Source organism: Mobula hypostoma, chromosome 25 (genome assembly GCF_963921235.1).
Source record: "Mobula hypostoma chromosome 25, sMobHyp1.1, whole genome shotgun sequence".
In the NCBI taxonomy this organism is placed as follows: Eukaryota; Metazoa; Chordata; class Chondrichthyes; order Myliobatiformes; family Myliobatidae; genus Mobula; species Mobula hypostoma.
Genome location: NC_086121.1, coordinates 15,999,057 through 16,016,014, shown reverse-complemented (window position 1 = coordinate 16,016,014; position 16,958 = coordinate 15,999,057). Strand labels below are relative to the sequence as shown.

Sequence of the window (16,958 nt, the reverse complement as noted above, 5' to 3'; positions counted from 1 at the left end):
GTTAAGGTTATCTGGTGACAGTACTAGTTAGGTAAGCAAGAGGGATGCATGGCTTCATGGGGCAAAGAATACAAGAGCTAGGATGTTATGATCCAACTTTATAAAACATTGGTTAGGCTACTATGTATGGTTCTGATTGGCATGCTGTAAGAGGATTTCACTGAGCAGTAGAAATTCACCAGGTTTCTGTCTGGGACGGATCACTTCCCTACAAGGAGAGACTTAATAACCTGGATTTGCTTTCCCTGGAGCAAAGGAGGCTGAGTGAGGACAAAACTTCGAGAGGCACAGATGAGGGTGGTGCAGGTCTTCATGAACCTCAGTAAGACCTTTGACAAGGTCCTGCATGGGAGACTGATCCAGTATCCAAATTGTCAGAAACTTCTCTCTGTGGCAGTGGTGTCTAAAACTGTATGGTATAGATTATTGTGACAGACAGAGATTCATTAGGGGCCTGTTTTCACCAAAGGGTGGTTGAAATTGGAAGGTTCTGCTTCAGTTGGTGGTGGTGGTGGGTGCTCGAGCAACATTTAAATATCTTGATGAATATCCCAATTTCCAAAGCACAGGACTAAGTGCTGGAAAAACAGAGTGGCTCGATGGGTCTTCAAGGGTTTCCTCCTGCATTCCAAAGATGTACAGGTTGGTAGGTTAATTAGTCACATGGGTGTAATTGGGCAGCGTCAGCTTTTTGGGCCAGAAGGGCCTGTTATAGAGATATCTCTCTAAATAAAACAAAATAATAATAATGATTACCTTGCTGCAAGGAACATGCAGAAGCAGGTCAGTATGTAAGCGAAGAGCAGGCTGAACCAGGTCTCCGGGGAGAATGGGCTCATGAATTGGAAAAAGCCGGCACTTTGGGAGTTGGTGTGCTTGCGCACCAGGATGCTGATCCCCACAGACATGAATGGGCGGGTGAAGCCAAACTCGCTCTCACGCAGCCTGGTGATGGTGAGGGGAGCAATGGCCAGATCTGCCTCCTGCCAAGAGTCAGCCAGATGAAAGAGAAATGACTTCATTGCTTTAAATCTTCTACTTGTTGACAGCAGCAGATTCGTATTTACACAAACTCTATAATTATCGGTCTGGTGTGATGGGGTGGAGTGTGCATAATGCTCCAGTTTGTCTTAGTGAGAGATTAATAGCAAAGCTCATGTGTTATCTCTGCTGTGAATTGTTGAAGTCTGTTTTACAATGGATGCCACTCACCAACACATCCCTCTTCTCCAATGCATAAATACAAGTGGTTTTGTGGATGCCAGAAGTCCAGAGCAACACGCACAAAATGCTGGAGGAATTCAGTAAGTCGGGCATGGAGGGGAATAACCAGTCAATACTTCGGGCCAAGACCCTTCATCAGGACTGATGTCGCTACCTGATGAAGGATCTTGGCCCAAAACATTGATTGTTTAATCCTCTCCATAGATGCTCCCGACCTGCTGAGTTTCTCCAGCATTTTGTGGTGTGTTTCCCTTCTCCAATTAGTGATTAGGTGCAGGGACCTGATCCTTAGCTTCGCTATAAAGCTGGGGTAGTGGAATTTAATTAAAAGATTGTGTAGAGATAGGCAAGACCTTTATGCAACTGAAACTCTTTTGTTCATGTCATGATGAAGGTTGAATGGGGCACCAATAGCTTTAGGGTACACTGATTGTTGTTTGTTCCTGATGCTCCAGATTGTTTCAGAAACAATGGAATTAAATGTTGTAGCTTTACGCATATCGCTGTCTTTTCTGCTGCCTGTGTATATGGCATGATATTTAATCTCCATAAAATCAGTGATATGAGTGGTATTTCCATGATCGGCTGTGGGATTGCCTAGTCTATTGGTGCCATTTATTTGAAGGGAATTCCTCAGCTATTGCCAAAATTCAAAGTTAAAAGTCAAGAACATACGTGTCACAATATACTATTTTGAGATTCATTTTCTTACAGGCATTAACAGGAAAATAAGGAAATGCAATAAAATTTATGAAAAACTATAAATAACAAAGACAAACAACCGATGTCCAAAAGATGATAAATTGTGCAAATAATTAAAAAAGTAAATAAATAATACTGGGTTGTAGAGTCCTCGGAAGTGAGTCTGTAGGTTGTGGAGTTGGTTCAGTGCAGAAGTAAGTCAAGTTTTGCATGCTGGTTCAGGAGCCTGATGGTTGTAGGGTAATAACTTTTCCTGAACCTAGTGGTATGGGATCTCCTGATGGCACCAGACCACTGCTGATGCCCTATCAAAAATTGTGACACTTTGCAGCAGACAATGGCCAACTAGTATGCACACAAAAAAAAATGCAGAGTGCTAAAAGTGAAGCATCTTTTTTTTATGGGATAGTAATCCTGATGCTGGCATTAATCTATTCTGAACTGTAACAGCATCTTTTTGGAACTTATTTGGGGAGTTGTTAATTTGCAAATAACAGTTTAAAATAATCAGTGAATAAAAATCTGGTATCTGTAAAAATGACCAACTAACTACAAGGTTGTTATCAAAAAACCTTACTATTTGTGTTCAGGGAGAAAATTCTGCTAGTCTGTAGTCCTAAACCAACATAGCGAACTCTCAGTGAATTGTCAGGATTGTCTGCAAATTTCTGTGAAGTATGAACATTTTTAAAAAAGTTTTTGGAATTTTGATGCAAAGAGATCTTCACAACATGGACTGCATGAGGAGTTCAGCAAGACCCTCCACCATAATTTTTGCAGGACAGCGAGGAACCAACAATAATCACTGGCTTTCCAGCACAAAATAAATCTTACAAAGATAAAATTTACTTGCCTTTCTCTTCAGTTCCCCCAGCAGTCCAGTCCATTGCCCGTTTTCCAGTTTTGTCCCATAAAGACCATCCTTCACAAGTTGGATTTCATAACGAAAATTGAGTCTTTCTGAGAATATTTTAAGTAGATCAATGCAGAAACCTTCAAATCCTCCTGTAGCTTTGGCCATTATGAATGGTTCTTGCTTTTAAATGAAAATATCAAGAAAATTTCATTATATTATTGACTGAACCCATCCCATCAACAGTGAGCACAAATACAGACCATTTACAGTGTATTCACGCCCTACCCCCTTGGAAGATTTCATGTTTTATTGTTTTACAGCATTTTACAGCATTGCAGTAGATTTAATTTGCTCTTTTTGACATTGATCAACAGAAAAGACTTTTGTGTCAAAGTGAAAACAAATTTTTACAAATTGGTCTAAGTTTATAACAATTATTAAACTCAAAATAATTGATTGCATAATTACATATCCCCTTCAGGTCAATATGCACTTTTGGCAGCAATTACAGCCTTGAGTCTGTGTGAATAGGTCTCCATCAGCTTTGCACATCTGGACACTGCAATTTTTCCCTGTTCTCCTTCACAAAACTGCTCAAGCTCTGTCAGATTGCATGGGGATCGTGAGTGGACAGCACTTTCAGGCCCAGCCACAAATTCTCAATTGGATTGAGGACTGGACTCTGACTTGGCCACTCCAGGACATCAACTTTGTTGTTTTTAAGCCATTCCTGTGTAGCTTTGACTTTATGTTTGGGGTCACTGCCTTGCTGGAAAACAAATCTTTTCCCAAGTCGTAGTTCTCTTGCAGACTGCATCAGGTTTTCCTCCAGGATTTCCCTGTATTTGCTGCATTCATTTTACCCTCTACTTTCACAAGCCTTCCAGGGCCTGCTGCAGTGAAGCATCCCCACAGCATGATGCAGTAACCACTATACTTCACAGTAGGGATGGTATGTTTTTGATGATGTATGCACCTTATGCCAAATATAGCATCGAGTCTAATGGCAAAAAAGCTCAATTTTTGTTTCATCAGATCATAGAACCTTTCAGCTAACTTCAGAATCTCCCATATGCTTTCTGGCAAACTCTAGCTGAGATTTCATGAGAGTTTTTTTCAACAGGGACTTTCTCTTTGCCTCTCTCCCATAAAGCTGCAACTGGTGAAGCACCCAGGCAACAGCTGTTGTATGCACAGTGTCTCCCATCTCAGCTACAGAAGCTTATAACTCCTTCAGAGTTGTCATAGATCTCTTGGTGGCCTCCCTCACTAGTCCCCTTCTTGCACAGTCACTCAGTTTTTGAGGACGACCTGCAGATTTACAGCTGTGCCATGTTTTTTCCATTTCTTGATGATTGACTTAACTGTACTCCAAGAGATATTCAGTGACTTAGAAACGTTCTTGTATCCATCTCCTGACTTGTGCTTTTCAATAACTGTTTTGTGGAGTTGCTTGGAGTGTTCTTTTGTCTTCATGGTGTAGTTTTTGCCAGAATACTGATTCACAAGCAGTTGGACCTTCCAGATACAGGTGTATTTTTACTACAATCAATTGAAACACCTTGACTGCCATGGTGATCTCCATTTAACTAATTATGAAACTTCTAAAACCAATTGGCTGCACCAGTGATGATTTGGTGAGTTATATTAAAGGGGGTGAATACTTATGCAATCAATTACTTTGCGTTTTATATTTGTAATTAATTTAGATCACTTTGTAGAGATCTGTTCTCACTTTGACATGAAGAGTCGTTTTCTGTTGATCAGTGTCAAAAAAAAAGCCCAAATAAATCCACTGCGATTCAATGTTGTAAAACAATAAAAGATGAAAACTTCCAAGGTGGTGGGGGAATACTTTTTATAGGCACTGTATGTGAGGAATGTTCTCTCCAAGTGTGAGATTTGGGTCAACATCACCTTTGCGTTGAGTCCTGTCTGACATTTAGAAACATGCCACAAACCTTTGTTTTTAATGGAAAACTAGATGTAAAATGAAAAAGCAACCAGAAGAAAATCTGCAGATGCTGGAAATCCAAAGCAGCACTCAAAAAATGCTGGAGGGACTCAGCAGGCCAGGCAGCATTTATGGAAAAGAGTAAACCGTCGATGTCAGGACTCACAGTCTGATGAAGAGTCTTGGCCTGAAATGTCGACTGTTTACTCTTTTCCATAGCTGCTGCCTGGCCTGCTGAGTTCCTCCTGCACATTGTGTGTGTTGCTTGTAAAGTGAAAACGTGGTGGGGTTAGATTAGATTTGCTTTATTTGTCTCTCTCTCTATCTCTCAGTATCTCTCTCTCTCTCTGTCTCTATCTCTGTCTCTGTCTCTCTGTGTCTCTCTCTATTTCTCTCTGTCTCTCTATTTCTCTCTATATCTCTCTCTCGTTGTCCATCGAAACCCGATGGTGACGTCCCTTCTTTAACGGTGAGATCTTTGATGATGATACAGTCCTATCCTGGACCCACAAGCTGTATTGCAGGTGGGACGTGTATATGTGGTAGTGGTGGCAACCTTGGCTGCATTTCTCCTGGCTCTCTTCTGCTGTCTTCTGGTTGTTCTTTCCATCTCCAGAATATGAACCCTGTCCCTACACAGCTGTCGCCAAGTGGTACGGTCAGCAGCAACCTCCTCCATGTCCTCAGGTCTAATCTTACACTTCTTAAAGCATTCTTTATCTGATCCTTATAGCGCTTCTTCGGCCTTCCAGCTGAGTGTCGACCATGATGTAGCTGGCCGTATAACACTCTGTGGGGTAGCCGACATGGGGGCATCCTTATCACGTGCCCCAGCCACTGCAGCTGACGCTGGGTGATCATGGCCTCAATACTCCTGCAGTTGGTCTTTACAAGTATTTCAGAGTGAGGCATCTGCTCACGCCAGGTAATTCCCAGGATGTGCTGGAGGCAGCCTATGTGGAAGCGCTCCAAGGATTTGATGTGACGGCTGTAGGTTACCCAAACTTCACAGCTATAAAGGATGGTAGTGACACAGACCGCTTGGTATACAGCGATCTTTGTGGAGGGACGAAGGCTCCTGTTCTGAAAGACTCTACGCTGAAGTCTCCCAAAGGCAGCTGGTGCCTGTTTAATACGGCTCTGGATGTCGTCGTCAATGCCGCTATCCTCAGAGAGAATGCTCCCCAGATATTTGAAAGATGGCACTGCTGACAGCTTTTCATCACCAACAGTGAAGGCAGGTAGAGTGGGTGGGACACTGATACTCCATTGGCAAACCACTTCTGTCTTGGTGGTGTAGACAGTCAGCCCCATCCTGCGGTATGCATGTTTGTCACACATACACAGTAAAATACATTATTTATGTCAATGACCAACACAGCTCAAATGTGTGCTGGGACAGCACACAAAGGTCACCATTCTTCTGGTGCTAACATAGCATGCCCACGACTTACTAACTCTAACTTGTACATCTTTTTGGAATGTGGGAAGAAACAAGATCACTTGGAGGAATCCCAGTAAGTTTCAGACTTATTTAGAAAGAGTGAGGGAATCACACTAATTGGATCAGTCAATCATTAGGTCAGCACGGATCATTGGGCTGGATTCTATGGGTGATTCTTGATGGGAGTGGGGTTATGTCAACAATGTCTTTTGATCTTTTGATTTAAGATTACTTGCTGTCAGTCAATTCAAATACAATCAGTCCTGATGCTGCTTATAGAGCTGTTGGTTGTGACTTAGTAGGCAGCAGCCTAGCTTTTGAATGAGCTGGAGTGGTCAAGTCCCCACTCAGCAGGTGTGAGCAGGGTGACATTTTAGAACAGCATTGAGAGAATGTTGCATTGTCAGGGGATGAAATGTTATGCTGATAGACCATCAGTTGTCTACATTGAAGATCCAGCCATTGCAGAAAGGTGCCGAGGAATTCTCCTCAGTGCCCTGAACAAAATCACAAAAATATAGGTTATCTGGTCGTTCATTGAGCTAACTCAGTGGGCCAAATGCTCTAATTCTGCTCCAATGTCTTATGGTTTTACCACATGTTTGTTTGTGTGAGCTTGTATTGCTGCTTACAATTCGTGATTGCACTTAAAAATAATCCATTGTGTGTGAAAATGCACCCTAAGGTTGTAACTGAATGAATGAAATTACAGGCCTGTTTCTTACATTTATAAGTAGCATCTCATTGTTTGATCCCGTGCTTTAGCCTGTGGATGTGAATGTTTGGCTTGCCACCCAGTTGTGTACAGCATTTGTAACTCTTAACTTCATCCCTCTAAGACATTAAAAGCACCTCAGAAATTAATCATAGAACACAGAACAGTAACAGGTCCTTTGGCCCACACGCTGCTCTTCCATGACAGTGCTCCTTGTAGGAGTGCTCAATGGAGGGGAAGGCTTTACCCGCACTGGACTGGACCGTATTCACTTCTTTTTGTGGGATTTTCAGTTCAAGGCCATTGGTGTTTCCATACCAGGCTTTGATGCAATGAGTCAATACACTTTCTACCACACATATATAGAAGTTAGTTAAAGTTATAGATGTCATGCCAAATCTTCACAAACTTCTCAGGAAGTAGAAGTACTTCTGCGCTTTTTTTGTAATGGCATTTATGTGCTGGGCCCAGGACAGGTCCTTTGAAATGATAACGCCAAGGAATTTAAAGTTGCTGACCCTCTCCATCTCTGTATCCCCAATGAACAATGCCTCATGGACCTCTGATTTCCTCCTCCTGAAGTCAATAATCGGCTCCTTGGTATTACCGACATTGTGAGAGGTAGTTGTTGTGACACCAATCAGCCAGATTTTCAATCCCCCTCCTATATGCTGATTCGTCACCATCTTTGATTCAGCCAGTAACAGCGCTGGTATCAACAAGCTTAAATACGGCAATGGAGTTGAGCTGAGCCAAGTATAAAGCGAGTAGAGCAGGGGACTAAACACATAGCCTTGTGATGCACCCCTGCTGATGGAGATTGTGAAGGAGATGTTGCAAATCTGAATTGACTTTGGGGTGCACAAATGAGGAGTTCGAGGATCCAATTGCACTAGGTGGTATTGAGGCCAAGGTCTTGAAGCTAATTGATTGGTTGTGAGGGGATGATAGTATTGAATGCCAAGCTGTAATCGATCAGGAGTACCCTGATGTATACATCAGATGTCCCAGAGTTGAGAGAAGAGCCAATGAAATGGGTACTGTTGATCTGCTGTGCCGGTGGGCAAATTGGAGTGGATCCAAGTCACTTCGCAGGCAGGAGTTAATATGTTTCATCACCAACCTCTCAAAACACTTCTTCACAGCGGATGTAAGTGCTACTGGATGTTAGTCATTGAGACATATTACCAGTTTTTCTTAGGTACCAGTATAATTGAAGCCTGCTAGAAGTAAGTTGGTACCTCAGACTGCCGAAGCAAGAAGTTAAAGATCTCAGTGAACACACCAGCCAGTTCAAAGTTTAAAGTAAATTTTATTATCAGAGTGTATATATGTCACCACATACAACCCTGGGGTTCATTTTCCTGTGAGCATAATCAGCAAATCTAGAGAATAGTAATGATAATAGGATCAATGAAAGATTAACCAGACTGCAGAAGACAACAAACTGCAAATACAAATATAAATAAATAGCAATAAATAACAAGAACATGAAATCACAAGATAAAGAGTCCTTAAAATTGGATAATTAGTTGTGGAGACATCTCAATGGATGGGCAAGCAAGTGTAGTTATCCCTTTTGAGCCTGATGGTTGTGGAGTAGTAGCTGTTGTTGAACCTGCTGGTGCAAGTCCTGAGGCTCTTGTACCTTCTACCTGATGGCAGCAGCGAGAAAAGGGCATAGCCCAGGTGTGAGTATCTCTGATGATGGATGTTGCTTTCTTACAACATTATTTCACACAGATATGCTAAATGGTTGGGAGGGCTTTACCCGTGATATACTGGGCCGAATCCACTAGCTTTTGTAAGATTTTCCATTCAAAAGCGTAGGTGTTTCCATACCTGGCCATGATGCAGCCAGTCAATACACTCTCTGCTACACATCTATAGAAGTTTGTCCTGTCCAAGACCGGAAGAAGCTGCAGAAGATTGTGAACACAGCCCAGCACATCACACAAACCAATCTTCCATCCTTGGACTCACTTTACACCGCACGCTGTCGGAGCAGTGCTGCCAGGATAATCAAGGCCACGACCCACCCAGCCAACACACTTTTCATCCCTCTTCCCTCCGGGAGAAGGTTCAGGAGCTTGAAGACTCGTACGGCCAGATTTGGGAACAGCTTCTTTCCGACTGTGATAAGACTGCTGAACGGATCCGGACCTGCATCTGGGCCGTACCCTTCAAATATCCGGACCTGCCTCTCGGTTTTTTGCACTACCTTACTTTCCCTTTTCTATTTTCTATTTATGATTTATAATTTAAATTTTTAATATTTACTATCCACTTGTACTCCAGGGAATGTGAAGCGCAGAATCAAATATCGCTGTGATGATTGTATGCTCTAGTATCAATTGTTTGGCGGCAAAGTAAAGGTTTTGGTGTCATGCTGAATCTCTGCAGGCTCGTAAGGAAGTTGAGGCACTGCCGTGCTTTCTTCTCAATTCATTAACTTGCTGGGTCCAGGTCAGATCCTCTGAAATAAAACAGCCGGGAATTGAAAGTTGTGAACTCTCGTTACCTCTGATCCTCTGATGAAAACTGGCTTATGGACTCCTGGTTTTTCTCTCCTGAGGTCTCCAATCAGTTTCTTGTCCTTGCTGACATTATGTGAGCGGTGGTTGTTATGACACCGCCCAGCTAAATTTTCAATCTTCCTCCTGTATGTTGATTCATCACCACCTTTGATACGCCCCACAATGGAGGTATCATCAGCAGACTTGAATCTGGTGTTGGAGCTGTGCTTAGCCACACAGCCAAAGGTGTAAAGTGAGTAGAGAAGGGGGCTACACACATGGCCTCGTGAAGTACCTGTGCTGATGGAGGTCATAGAGGAGATGTTGTTGCCAATCTGAACTGACTGGGGTCTACAGGTGAGGAGGTCCAGGATCCAATTGCACAAGGAGGTATTGAGGCCAAGGTCTTGAAGCTTTTTGATTAGTTTTGAGGGGATGATGGTATTAAATGCTGAGCTATAATCAATAAAGAGCATCCTGATGTATTCAGTCTTGCTGTCTGGATATTCCAGGGTTGTGTGAAGAGCCAATGAGATGGCATTTGCTGTGGACCTATTGCTCTGGTAGGCAAATTGGATTTGATCAGCACAAGTATTTAGTACTTGGCCAAGTACCCCATCCAGGCTGGATGTTTTCAGTGAGTTCACTGTCCTGAAGGATGCTCTCACTTCAGCCTCAGATACTGAAATCAGGGGCTGTAGGAGTTCATGAAACTTCCTCCATGATTTGATGCTCAAATTGAGCATAGAAGGCTTTAAGGTCAACCTGGAAGTGAAGCCCTGTTGTCACTTGTGTGGCTTGATTTCACTTTGTAAGAAATGATAGCATTCAAGCCCTGCCACAGCTTTCAATCGTCCTTCAGTGATTCAAATTTAATCCAGAATTGCCACTTCATTTTGAGTTGGCTTTCTTTAAATCGTAACTGGACCTCTTGTATCTTACTTGGTTGCCAGAAATGAATGCCTTTGATCTGGCCCTCAGTAAATTGCAATCTCATGGTTCACCCAGGGCTTCTGTTTGGGTAAAACTCTGAATGATTTTGTGGGGACACACTGGTCTACGGCTTTTTTTTTTACAAAAGTCTGTGACAACTGTTGTGTATTCAATCAGATTCCTTGACACGGCCCTGTCCAGAGCTTGAAGCAATCCCGCAGCTACTTGTCTGCCTCTTGCGAGCACCTCTTTGGTGTTTTTATCTCTGGAGTCTTGCTCTTTAGCTTCTGGTTGTATGCAGGTAGGAGGAGAACAGTCTAGTGATCAGATTTCCCAAAATGTGGTCTGAGCATGGAGCAGCAGGCATTCCTTACCATAGTATAGCAGTGGGTAGTGTGTTGGGACCTCTGACGCTACAGGGTATATGCTGATGGTAATTGGGCAGAGACTTCTTCAAAAGCCTGACTGAAGTCCCCGACTATGATTTGAAATGCATTGGGGTGGACTGTTTCTAGTTTGGAGATGGTAATATGCAGTGTCTCGAGCGCCTGATTACAGTTGGCCGATGGTGGTATGTAAATTGTGGTCAGGATCACGGAGGCGAACTCTCAGTAAATAGAATGATCTGCACTTGATCATTAGGTGTTCCAGGTCGGGGGAACACAAGTATGACAAAACAGCCACATCGGAGGACCACAGAGAGTTTATCATGAAACACACACCCCTATCTTTTGCCTTTTCCGAATCAGCAGTCCGGTCATCCAGTGTATCGAGAAGTCTTCAGGTCTGATCGCTGTATCTGGTGTACTATGAGTAAGCCATGTCTCGGTAAAACACCCAACACAACAAAACCTCATTTCCCTCCAATACAGCAATCTTGCCCTGAGGTCCTCCAATTTGTTTTCCAGCAACAGCATGTTTGCTAACAAGATGTTGGCTGGAGGGGATCTCATTCCTCTGGTCCTTCAGCCCATGTAGTCCATGCTGAATAATAGTTCGGCATGTTCCAGATGGACTGAAGGGCCTGAGTCTATGAATATCTTATTGTCAGAGATACTTTACAATCATAAGACCATAAGATATAGGAGCAGAAGTAGGCCATTTGGCCCATTGAGTCAGCTCCGCCATTCAATCATGGGCTGATCCAATTCCTCCTCCCTGCCTTCACCCCATACCCTTTGGTGCCCTGGTTAATCAAGAACCTACCTATCTCTGCCTTAAATGCACCCAATGACTTGGCCTCCACAGCCGCTCGTGGCAACATATTCCACAGATTTGCCACCTTATGACTAAAGTAATTTCTCCACATCTCTGTTCTAAATGGATGTCCTTCAATCCTGAAGTCGTGCCCTCTTGTCCTGGACACCCCTACCACGGGAAAGAACTTTGCCATATCTAATCTGTTCAGGCCTTTTAACATTCAGAACATATATATGAGATTCCCCCTCATTCTCCTGAACTCCAGGGAATACAGCCCAAGAGCTGCTAAACGTTCCTCATACAGTAACCCTTTCATTCCTGGAATCATTCTTGTGAATCTTCTCTGAACCCTCTGCAATGTCAGTATATCCTTTCTAAAATAAGGAGCCCAAAACTGCACACAATCAATTGATTACTTTCATGTGCCGCTGTTGTGAAGTAAGCAAACGCAGTGACCCATTTCAACACAGCGCAACATTATTATTTCTAGATAATCTTCCTTGTCAATGTCCTTTGATAAATATTGACTTAATCTATTAGCACTAAGTCTAACAGACATTCTTGTGGGAAGTCAGGTGAAACCTTTGGTTTAATGTCTCACTAAACCAAAAGGTGATAGTCGCAACCATGTTTCATATGTCTAAATGGTTCTGAATATGCCAGCCTCGAAAATATATTCATAGTTTAAGATAAAGTACGAACATCTTATAATAGCCCAAACTGCCTTCTACCGTTATTAATGTAGCACATGATGCAAGTTATTCAGTTATTAAAGTAAAGGCCTAGAACACTTTGTCAAAAAAAACAAGAAGAGTTCGAGGAATAGACCAGTGCATCTAACCTAACTGGAGACCTGTCACTGAATCCATGAGAACAGATGTGATGAAAAATTTGTTTCCTTGTTCACCTTTCCTTCTTTCTCACTCAGTATTCTGGTGGATGAGGCTCATGTAAAATTCCTAGTGTGAAGATGATTCCCGGCAGCCTTCCTTCTATCCAGGTTAGTGACAGCATCTTGCTGTTCATCCTTGCCACCAGGAGCTGGCCTTGGGCATTTTACACACAAACTTTGCTGCTCCCTACAAAACCTCATCTGGCTCCATTGATCATGGTTTAAACCTGACCCAGAAACGGGTGAAAGGCTCTCACCTTGAATCTCTTGTAGAGTAAAATTATTTAGAACAGCAAAATGCTGTTCATTATTCTGTGATGATGTATTTGTGTGGCTTGTGATTGCTGTAGTTTACAGGTCTGCACACTATGCTTAATGCTGAACTGTGGAAGAATACATTACCAGAATAGTGGTCACTATCAGAGGCTTATCAAAGAGCTCCCGCTTTTCTCTTTCTGGAATCTGCTGAGAAATAACAAGAGTTTTTTTTAATTGAGTGAGCAAATTGTCAAACATCTTATGAAGGTTTCTAATCTCTTCTGACAAGGGAGGTGGTTGGAGAGATTTAACAGTGAGATGTTTTCATTTTGGTGATGTAGGAGTTCAGAGATTAAAATTAGACCATATGACCATAAGATATAAGGGCAGAATCAGGCCACTTGGCCCATTGAGTCTGTTCCACCATTTCATCATGGCTGATTTATTTTTCCTCTCAGCCCCGATCTTCTGCCTTCTTAATGAATTGCTTTCCTCACCACAGACTCAACCTGAAAATTAGCTTGTAGGGAATTCTGCACATGGACTACCAAGTCCCTTTGCACCTCAGATTTTTGAATTTTCTCTCCATTTAGAAAATAGTCTAGACTTTTATTTCTTCTACCAAAGTGCATGACCATATACTTCTCAACACTGTATTCCATCTGCAACTTCTTTGCCCATTCTCCTAATCAGTCTGTGTTTCTGAAGTCCTAATCTGTCTAAATCCTCTCTACTTCCTCAAAACCACCTGCTCCTCCACCTATCTTCGTATCATCTACAAACTTTTCAACAAAGTCATAAATTCCATCATCCAAATCATTGACATATAATGTGAAAAGAATCGGTCCCAACGCAGACCCCTGTGGAACACCACTAGTCACCGGCAGCCAACCAGAAAATTTGAAAATCTGAAAATTTCTCGGATTCAGGCTTGTTCATTCCCCTCATCAAGTGAGAACACCGATAACTGTTCTAAAGGGTGACTGAAGGATTTAATCCTTCTTCCCATGACCCAGTGGAATTAAAATGAGTTAGGAAAATCCCCTCTGCACTGCAATGAAGAGCAACCTTCTTGAATCAAACTGGTTGGAAAAATAGCAATTGTCCTTCCACAGTATGATGTTAACTAATTCACATGTGGCATAACAAGTCTACCAGAATATTATGTTTTATGCATTGATGTTCAAGGTTATTTGAATATTCAAATTGTATGCATGGATATTAACTTTTATCTGGTATACCCAGATAGAAGAGGCAGTTGGAAGAAGTTCAATAATAACTTTGAAATGAGAGTTGAAAAAGTAAGAAAATCACAGGGAAAGGACAGGGCAAAAGGGATTATTTGAACAACCCCTTCAAAGACTTGGCAGAGGCACAGTAGGTGTATGCACATTTTCTCTGCTGCAATTCTCTGATTTTGTTAAACATGCAATTTGAGATGATAATCTTCAGTTGAACTATATAAATATTTAAATTACCTATTCATAGATTTGTGGAAATTTACAGCACAGTTTATGGGCCTTGTTCCAGTGTTAGCTCTCAGTGTACTGCCTTTTCCAGTATCCCTTGTACAAGTACATCCTTGGAATTAATTTTACTTTTCAGTTCATTTTAATTTTGGTCTCCTTGCCCAAGAAAGTACTTAACAGTACCAGAGGCAGTCTAAGGAGATTTGCCAAATTAGTTCCTGAGATCAGGGGATTATCCTATCACAAGCAGCTGAATAAATTTGGTTCTCTATTCTTCAGTATTTAAAATAATGGGTGGGGGGTGGAAATTATTGAAACACAAGATCCTAAGAAGAGGGAGAGTCTCAAATGAGGGAGGCATAGATTCATGATTAGGGGCTGGTATTTAAATGCTAATATACCTGAAAATTTCTTCCTGCAGAGGTTGGTAAATCTCTGAAATCCTCTACCCCAGGGAATTCTGAAGGTCAGCTTATTAGCAGCTCATCCATCACCTCCATTCAGGGCCCCAAACAGTCCCTCCAGGTGAGGCTACACTTCACCTGTGAATCTGCTAGGGTTGTCTATTCTGTCCAGTGCTCCTGATTGGGGCCTCTGATGAAACCCATCGTAAATTGGGAGACCACTTCATCCAGCACCTGACCTGCTCAGTTCCTCCAGCATTTTGTGTGTGTGTGTGTGTGTGTGTGTGTGTGTGTGTGTTGCTTTGGATTTCCAGCATATGCAGACTTTCTCATGTTTATCATTAGAAGTATTTTACTTGGGATAGAACAATTTTTTCAAAGATTGAGGAATCAAGGGCTATGGGCACGTGATCCAGGAGGAGTTGAGGCCTGGCTATACATCATTCATGATCACATTGGATGGTGAGGCAGGTCTGAGGTCTGCTCCTGCTTCTGTTTTCTGTGTTTAAGTAACAACTGTGATTATTGTTAGGTTTTTCCACCTGTTTAATCCGTGTTAAATATTTTGATTAACCTCCTCCTTCATTCTTTAAAATTGAGAATACCTATTCCTTATAATTACTCATTTGGGGGCCAGTGAAAATAGTTCAACACTTTAATTTGTCTAGTCCTCTTCTAATGCTGAGCAGCTCTAAAGGATGTCATCACTTTCAATGTCACAAATGAAATAATTCCATTGTCTTTTATAACTAAAACCTCAATGTGGGGATAATCGTGTGTTTAAGTAATTCTGAGCTCTCCACAGTATTCCATCAATGACTTGTAGAGGTTTTGCTTTGCCTAGTTGTTACAAGCTTTGTACCCATCTCCTGACTTGCATCATTGACTTTAAACAACACTATACTTAACAAGCTGCACTAGCTCCAATCTGCAACATGTTGACATGTCCACACATTTTAATTCCACATCCCATTCCCATTCTGACATGTCTATCCACGGCCTCCTCTACTGTAAAGATGAAGCCACACTCAGGTTGGAGGAACAACACTTTATATTCTGTCTGGGTAGCCTCCAACCTGATGGCATGAACATCGACTTCTCTAGCTTCCACTAATGCCCCACCTCCCCCTCGTACCCCATCCGTTATTTATTTTTATACACACATTCTTTCTCTCACTCTCCTTTTTCTCCCTCTGTCCCTCTGACTATACCCCTTGCTCATCCTCAGGGTTCTCCCCCACCCCATCTTTCTCCCTGGACCTCCTGTCCCATGATCCTCTCGTATCCCCTTTTGCCTATCACCTGTCCAGCTCTTGGCTCCATCCCTCCCCCTCCTGTCTTCTCCTATCATTTTGGATCTCCCCCTCCCCCTCCAACTTTCAAACCTCTTACTAACTCTTCCTTCAGTTAGTCCTGACGAAGGGTCTCGGCCTGAAACGTCGACTGTACCTCTTCCTAAAGATGCTGCCTGGCCTGCTGCGTTCACCAGCAACTTTGATGTGTGTTGCTTGATTATGTTACCTTTGTTTTCATCAGACCTTATCCTTCCTAGCTGTCTTACCACCTCCAATCTGATTCCATGCCTCTGTGCTCCTCCATTTCTTCCCTTCACCTCCCTTCAACCTCTTCCCAACTGTTTCCCACTTTCACCTCTGGTGACTGTACTTTAACTCCCAAAAGTTCAAAATTCAAAGTAAATTTATTATCAAAGTGCATATATGTCACCATTTACAACTGCGAGGTTTGTTTTCATGCGGGCATGCTCAGTAAACCCAAGAACTATAATAGAATCAATGAAAGACCGCAGGGCAGGCCAACAACCAATGTGCAAATAACAAAAAACTGTGCCAATACAAAAGAGAGAGGGAAAAAAGCAGTAAATATTGACAGCATGCAACGAAGAGTCCTTGAAAGTAAATCCATAGGTTGTGAGAACAGTTCATTGATGGGGCAAGTGAAGTTGAATGAATTTATCCCAGTTGTTTCAAAACCCTGATGATTGAGGGGTAATAACTGTTCCTGAACCTGATAGTGTGAGTCCTGAGGCTCTTGTGCCTTCTTCCTGATGGCAGAAGGGAGAAGAAAGCATGTCCTGGATAGTAGGAGTCCCTGACAATGGATGCTGCTTTCCTGCAACAGTGCTCTTTGTGAAAATGTGTATACACAATACACAAATATATGCATACATATGCTCAATGGCAGGAATAGCTTTACCCATGATGGACTGGGCCATATCCACTAGTTTTTGTAGGATTTTCCTTTCAACGGCATTGGTGTTTCCATACCAGCCTTTTATGCAACCAGTCAATATACTCTCCACCACACATCTATGGAAGTTTGTCAAAGTATTAGATGTTATGCAGAATCTTTGCAAACATCTAAGGAGGTAGA

General features: G+C 42.3%; 1 protein-coding gene across 11 annotated transcripts in view; it reads right to left on the bottom strand.

Annotated features, from left to right (window-relative positions):
* si:ch211-251b21.1 (uncharacterized protein LOC571720 homolog) overlaps nucleotides 1-16,958 on the bottom strand; it is a 42,718-nt gene that overhangs the window by 14,343 nt on the left and 11,417 nt on the right. For 6 of the 11 annotated variants that reach the window (XM_063033448.1, XM_063033449.1, XM_063033452.1 and 3 more), the window contains 3 exons: nucleotides 12,839-12,901; nucleotides 2,780-2,962; nucleotides 757-983 (listed from right to left, as the gene is read on the bottom strand). In XM_063033448.1, the coding sequence (XP_062889518.1) occupies nucleotides 757-983; nucleotides 2,780-2,962; nucleotides 12,839-12,901 (473 nt within the window). The remainder of the gene's footprint in view (nucleotides 1-756; nucleotides 984-2,779; nucleotides 2,963-12,838; nucleotides 12,902-16,958) is intronic. The other 5 variants (XM_063033453.1, XM_063033454.1, XM_063033455.1 and 2 more) reach the window with 1 other exon arrangement.